The sequence below is a fragment of the Thunnus albacares genome, chromosome 16 (assembly GCF_914725855.1).
Source record: "Thunnus albacares chromosome 16, fThuAlb1.1, whole genome shotgun sequence".
NCBI lineage: Eukaryota > Metazoa > Chordata > Actinopteri > Scombriformes > Scombridae > Thunnus > Thunnus albacares.
Window position 1 is genome coordinate 28935435 of NC_058121.1, and position 6797 is coordinate 28942231.

Consider the following 6797-nt stretch of genomic DNA (forward strand, 5'->3'; position numbering starts at 1 on the left):
TGTAATGGGAAATTGCTGATCACTCAATAAACACACAAAGAGAGCATTGTCAGGTTATGAAATAGTGTAATCAAATAACACAATCAGAAGTATAATGCATCATAGTTCTGGAGACAGAGATACCACCTAGCTATCTTTTCTTTGTCTGAAAGGTTAACCAGTCCCTTAAATACTACTCGTACAGAATTTAAGACATCTGTTTACTAACCTTACAGGTCAGCAACCCTCAGATAGAAACATAAGTCAAAAGATCAGCTAACCTAGGAACAGACTTTCTTCACGACCATATATGACAGTACATAAGCACCAAGTAGCATCACAAAATAACATCACTACTATATTAAATTAAGGACAAACCACACTATCCTCTAAAGCTTATCAGTTTTACACATAAACATCTACATAACTACAGTTTATCTTATCACTGGCTCAGGTAAAGGTATAACAGAATAAACTTAACTGTTAGACACACAACTGCCTCATCTTACACAGCAAAGAACTAAGTTTAGAATAGACACAGCACACACAAACTAACACTAAACTGAACTTAAACACTGTCTGAAACATGTATGATATATTGAAGAAATACATCAAATGATAACCTGTTATTCAGTTTTCTTTTACAACTTCAACTGGAATAAACTCAAAAACTCTCAGAATTAGTGGTGTCCTGTAGTGTTATACATGTGCACCGTCTGCATCACATTTGGTCACATTTCACTTAGTTTACGTCTGAGGTTGTGACTGACGGTCTGCTGATAACTCACTTCTCCGGATGTCGGATCCAAAAGGTCGTCACCTCCTTCTGAAAGTCGTTCATCAATCGAATCTGAGGGAAGAAAGTCGGGAGAGAGAAATATATCAAACGTTTGGCTGACGACTCACCGTGTTAGCTGGAAGATGTGAGATGCAACTATGTGACATTTATTGTACGCTGACGTTCTGTCTCGCTGTTAAAAGGAGATGATGTATCTCAAGAGACTTCCTGGTTGAATAAAGGTTCAATTAAAAAAAAATAAAAAAAGTGCCTGTTTGAGCGGTCGGCTGATCTCAGGTCTGTTGATGTCGACGACGGCTGAGCCGCTCGGAAAGTTCAGCTTGTGAGACAGAAAAGTCGACTCCACACTTTTAGCTGCACATCAAGAGTCAAAACACACTTTAATGCAAGATAATAGCAGCGTATATTATATATTATACTACATAGCACAGTATGAATTAAAGACATTTTACAATATATTACAACAATTCAAAGTTATTTCCAAAACTGTAAAACTATACGGTGCCAATGAAAACCACTTAAAACTAGAACCATCACGACTAGAAGAAGACTCTACAGTAAAAACTGGAGCTGACACTTTAAAATGTCATTTCTACTGATGAAAAATGTTTCAAACTCAAACTTGGGGGTTCTGTACATACATATATATATATATATATTATATATAATAAAGGGTCGTACCCAGGCTGGTGTAGATCTCTCGGGTCACGTTCAGCGGAGAAGACGAGAAGCTTTTAGCAAAGAACTGAAGCACGTTGTCCTGAAGAGAGACGACACACTCTGATCATCTGTACTCGTTTAATGACTCATTACTTGTTTGTCAAGTAATGACTCATTAAACATGGAAGTTTAATTAAAATAAACTTCAACTTCATATATAATTACACAATTTTTAATTATCAGGAGGAAAATTAAACAAGGAAATTAAACTAGATTTTCACAAAAATAAGGTGCAGCCTGAACTGAGAGACCAGATTACATATTAGTTACCAACTAGTTCATCAATCACCAGGATTATTATTATCTGTTATCTCCTTAATTAGCCGGTTTATCACTATCCGTCTGCCAATCCGCTGTGGAAAAATGAATAAATTAAACATGAATTTGCGGGACGGCGTTACAGGATGTAGCTGCAGCGTTGTCGGTACGTGAGGACTCACGCTGAGGTCGGGTTCGGTCAGAGCTGCACAGAGGTTCCTGCGCAGGCCGCTCCAGCTCTCACAGCTCAGCACGTCAGATGGAGGAGCGCAGCAGAGCACCTGCAGGGCCTCCCAACGCACCTGCACACGCACACACACACACACACACACACACGCACACGCACACCTGCATCATTCAGGTATACAACATCGTCCTATATCAGCACTGCTTTTCTTTTTAGGGACCGAGCCCAAAAGCCTGTTGTTTTTCATGTGTTTGTTTGTTTCTTTCTTTATTATTACGCCACTTAAACCCTAAATTTGACCCCCTAAACATGCTCAAAAACTCACCAAATTTGACACACACATCATTAAAATTATCCCCCTAAAGTGCCAAAATGTGCTCTCTAGCGCCACCTATGTTACTAAAATGGCCGCCACGGCCCGTAGGAATGTCGTAGAGACATCAAACCAAAACTCAATTATTCGTCTCATCAAGACCTACAAATCATACACTGACACCCCTGACCTAAATCCAACAGGAAGTCCGCAATTAGCCTTTCAAAATAAGACTTTGCCCCAATTTTGGCCCCAAACAAACTCTCTCTCGTCCGAGCGCGTTAATGGTATCGACTTCAAACTTTAATAGATGACTTATGTGTTGAAAGAAAGTTGTTAAAAACTTTGTAATGACTCGAACGGTTTGGATTTTATAAGCCCTGAAAGTTGCAGTGCCACATCACACCTTACAATGTAAAACAATGGGGAGGCATGAACTTTGTGTCAAACAGAGGCTTCTGACGTCTGAACTATAAGTCTGACCACTTTCAAACCTGTATCAATGGATTCACCATGAAATTTCCTACTAAAATATGATTTTTAATGTTAGATTTGGCCAAAGTCATGGTATTTATGAGGATATTTCACAAGAAGCGTACTCTAAAATCCTCCTCTCCAACTGCTCCTGGTGATGTCACTCCCTCAGTGCTGTGAAACATTCCGCAATACACACTCATTATAAAATCACAGGAGGAGCAAGAAAAGACTTTAAAACTCACACTCTAATATCTCAAAAACAGTAAAGGATAGAAAAAACATGTAAATTCAAGATTTGTAGGTCAAAGTCTTGTGACTCATTTAAAGTTCAAATTTTTTCTTTTTTGCACTTGTCTTTTATTGTCTTGATGTGTTTTTATGGTTTTCATGGTTTTGTGTTTTCATAATCATTTCCTCGTCTTGACGATGAAGATCAGGAACTGATCATTGTGTTCACAGCGTGTTTAACATGTGCACATCATAACATCTGTGTATAAATGACTCTTTCTACCTCTTTGGGTCTGCTGGAGTCAAGTTTTTCAGCCAAAGCTTGCAGCTGCTCTTGTCTGATGAACGCGTAACTCTGGAAAAGAAAAAAAAAACAATCAAAATAAACCATAAAACAAACTTAAAAGAACTCCTATTGTCTGGCAGCAGCAGGTTCAGAGGTCACTGGATGGATTTATTGTACGCTGTCACCATAGCCTAAATCAACACAGAAAGAACAAAGCCATCCATAGAATAACAGAGATACAACCCTCATTAACAATCATTTTAGGCAATAAATGAATAGAGAGCTACTGTATGTCTACCTGGTTGAAGGAGGAGTCGCTGTCAGAGCAGTTGTCTGTGTACTGACTGTTGGACTGACTGTGCTGCTTCTCTCGGTGCATCTCCTCCTTCCTCAGCTGGTCCTCCTCAAATTTATTGATCAGAGACTCCACCACCATGATCATGCTGTTTTTCAGAGTCTGCATCATCTGCTGGTACCTGACAAAGACAGAAAAGTATCATCGTTCATTTCATTAAACTCGTTCCGATAAAGTTTGAAGTGTGTGATTCCTGTTGGTTTTCAGGGGCGTTAAATGGTTTTATACAGACGATTAGACACTAAACTGAGTGATTATCTGTGAGTTTTTTTCCCAGAAAAAGTCATGAACATTTAGAGAGAAGTGAGGATGATGACGGCAGCGTTTGGTCTGAACTCACTCAGCCGACTCTCTGGTCCTGCGGGTCACGGCGTGGATCAGGGTGTCGTGACCCGAACCGATCGCATGTTGTCCATCTCCTCTGGTCAAGTTCTTCGTCTCCTCTTCCACCACAGTTCCCAGTGAATTCTCCACATAGTGACGGAGGTACTTTACAAACTCATAACTGGGAAGAATAGCAGAGAACAGATTAGACCAACATGTCATATTAAAAGAGGAAATTCTTTCACACGAGGCCTCTAGCTGCTCCGTCTGGAGTCTGATGGGTTTTACTTGTGGAAGTTCTTGTCAGTCTCCTCCAGGTGAAGAAGAATCTCTTCAGCACATTCGGTGGACGGAGCTCCAGAGATCCTGTCGCTGACGCTTCTCAGAAGCTGCTTGAGCAGAGACTGTAACTCCAGCTCATCTTCAGCCGTCAGCTGAGACATCGCTGAAATAGAAAAGAACCGTTTTATAACTTAACAACATGCAAATAAAAGCTGATGATGGATCCAGTGAGTTCACAGAAGAAGTTGTGTATTTTACTTTGTCTTTATGGTTGTTGGATATTTAAAAAAAAAACTGTTGTGCAAGAAATAACAATTATACATTAGAGTATATGCAGAAACATATAAATTGAGAGTTCAACAGCAAAGTTCAGACTTTCTAGTCTATTAAGATGCTCTTTTCATTCTATATCTGAGCTTCTATATTCAGGAGTAAAACAGCTGCATCGTCTTCAGAGTGAAACGTTCAGTCTTCTCTCATCTTCATCAACAGGCTTATTGAAAACGTTTAAGTCTTTTGAGAAAATAGAGAAAAATATCGGTTATAATCCACAAATATTCAACTTATTATTATTGTGTTTGACACATAAAAGCTTCAAAAAGCTGCAACAGACAAATGTTTTTCCTTATTAAGATATGACTGAAATGATTATTTGATTATGAAAAGAGTTGCTGATTAATTTTCTGTCGATCGACCGACTGATTAATCGACTCATCGTTGCAGCTGTAAAAACCTTCTGAGGCTCAATTACAGCAGCAACGTTTCTTATTATGTCGTCATGTTGTTGTTTGAGTTTTTCATTATGACATTAATGTAACATGTAAACAACAGATAACCTGAGCTGTAACTTACTGCAGAAGCTTCAGTGTTTAATGTTTGTTGTTATTTAGAAACCACGTGATGTCTGTTTTCTCTGGTTTGCTTCATGTTGATAATGCAACAGAATAACAGCGAAGATGAACAAAAAAAACTGCTCAAATTTAGCTTCAACCGCAAATGTGAGAGAGCTGAGAGTCCCGCAAAACCCCGCAGAACCCCGCAGAGTCCCGCAGAGTCCCGCAGCAGCAGCTACAGACCGTCTCCAGTCCGGTTTGAATCCTTCTGCTTGCATTTTTTGCATTAAAGTTAAACATTTTTTTGATCCAGGTGACATTTCGGTAGCACTTACCAGCTGCGTCTCTATGGAAACGTTCACTAAGCGCGGTGCATTGTGGGATGTAGAAACTCACCGCTGCCTTCAGACGCCGTCGGACATTTCAGCTTCACACGTAAAATACATACAGTGTAAAAAAAACCTGAACAACACTGTACTATATATTGACTGAATATAATCAGTGTGGAGGAAATATTTAGAGCTTTTATTTAAATAGAAGGAGCACTTCCTTAAAGCATAGTTAGGACACACACACAGTAAATATATATTGTTTTGATGTAGGTCTTTTTATTAACAACAACTTTATGTCACCTTTCCTTTATTAAAAACATACTAAAACAATTATTTGCTCATCAAAATAGTCGCTGATTAATATTCTGTTGATCGATTAAACCATAAACTAAAAACCGTGTCAAACTGTCATCTAATGATGTGTCTTTAAAACAGAATATTCCAGCATGTTTTAGTTCATTTACAACTTCAAGAATAAAAAACCGTCAGCATGTTTCATAATTCAGTGTTTCCAGTGTGTCAGGTAGTATGCATGCTATTTACCCATCATCAGCTCCTTTTTTTAGTTTGTTTTTTTCTCAACTTTATTGAAAACAAACTCAAAACAGCAACATATTAGTCTCCTATAGTCAGATCTACAGTGTCTCCACACTTCGTTGTAAAGCTGTTCCAGCAGTAACATGTGAACATGTTTGAGGGACAAAAAGAGGAAACAAAGTAATTCAGTTATGACATAAAAAAATAAAATTAAATGAAAAAACATTTGGTAAAGGGATTGTGCACAAAGCTTTTAACATTCAATACAAGCAAAATAATAGAGTACAGGAGGATAAATAAATGAATAAATAATATGCTGTAAATAATATAATATTGTCTTAATACACTCCAGCTGCTCCAATCCAGCACCGACCATTTTATTTTATTTTTATTTTTTTATTCGCAAAATTGAACAATAATAAACACCAATAAGCATTTATGCAAAAGCTTAAAGGATAAATAAATTATTTTAAAAACGAACAAAAAGAGAATAAAAAAGTTTCAGCAGTTCAGACAATTATACAATTTACAAATATATATTAAGAGTTTTGTAAAATGCTGAGTTTTGTAAATGTCACTTCCTGAACGTCTTCTGTGACGTAGGTTGTCACATGACTCCGTGTTTTGCTGGTAGTTCCGGGTTCCTGCCTGCAGCTGAAGCTTCTGTCAAACTTCAGCTGACAGATAAATAATAAAAACATCAGGAGTTTAATCTGCAGCAGACATGTTTGACTGACCTGCGGGGTGACGTCACATCGCTGACTCTTCATCAGCTTCGTCATCATCATCATTGTCGTCGTCGTTGCAGCATGGCGGCAGTGGACAGCTTCCAGTTTCTGTACGCGGAGATCAGTCGGTCATGCAGCTCGTACTGGGATACTCTAGCG

At 38.4% G+C, this 6797-nt stretch overlaps 2 protein-coding genes across 6 annotated transcripts in view; one reads left to right on the top strand and one right to left on the bottom strand.

Moving 5' to 3' along the window:
• The window catches only part of tbc1d32 (TBC1 domain family, member 32), an 84519-nt gene extending 79079 nt beyond the window's left edge, over window positions 1-5440 (bottom strand). For 2 of the 5 annotated variants that reach the window (XM_044376346.1, XM_044376345.1), the window contains exons 1-9: window positions 5377-5439; window positions 4215-4371; window positions 3943-4107; window positions 3546-3723; window positions 3245-3316; window positions 1939-2058; window positions 1460-1538; window positions 1029-1132; window positions 768-829 (exon numbers count right to left, since the gene is read on the bottom strand). In XM_044376346.1, coding sequence (XP_044232281.1) covers window positions 768-829; window positions 1029-1132; window positions 1460-1538; window positions 1939-2058; window positions 3245-3316; window positions 3546-3723; window positions 3943-4107; window positions 4215-4369 — 935 coding nt within the window. In that variant the 5' untranslated portion in view covers window positions 4370-4371; window positions 5377-5439. The other 3 variants (XM_044376344.1, XM_044376342.1, XM_044376343.1) reach the window with 2 other exon arrangements.
• Window positions 5441-6499: 1059 nt separating this feature from the next.
• The window catches only part of hsdl1 (hydroxysteroid dehydrogenase like 1), a 4724-nt gene continuing 4426 nt past the window's right edge, over window positions 6500-6797 (top strand). The window contains exon 1 of the mRNA XM_044376424.1: window positions 6500-6797. This exon is cut by the window's right edge and continues 142 nt beyond it. Within this exon, the coding sequence (XP_044232359.1) occupies window positions 6720-6797 (78 nt within the window). The 5' untranslated portion in view covers window positions 6500-6719.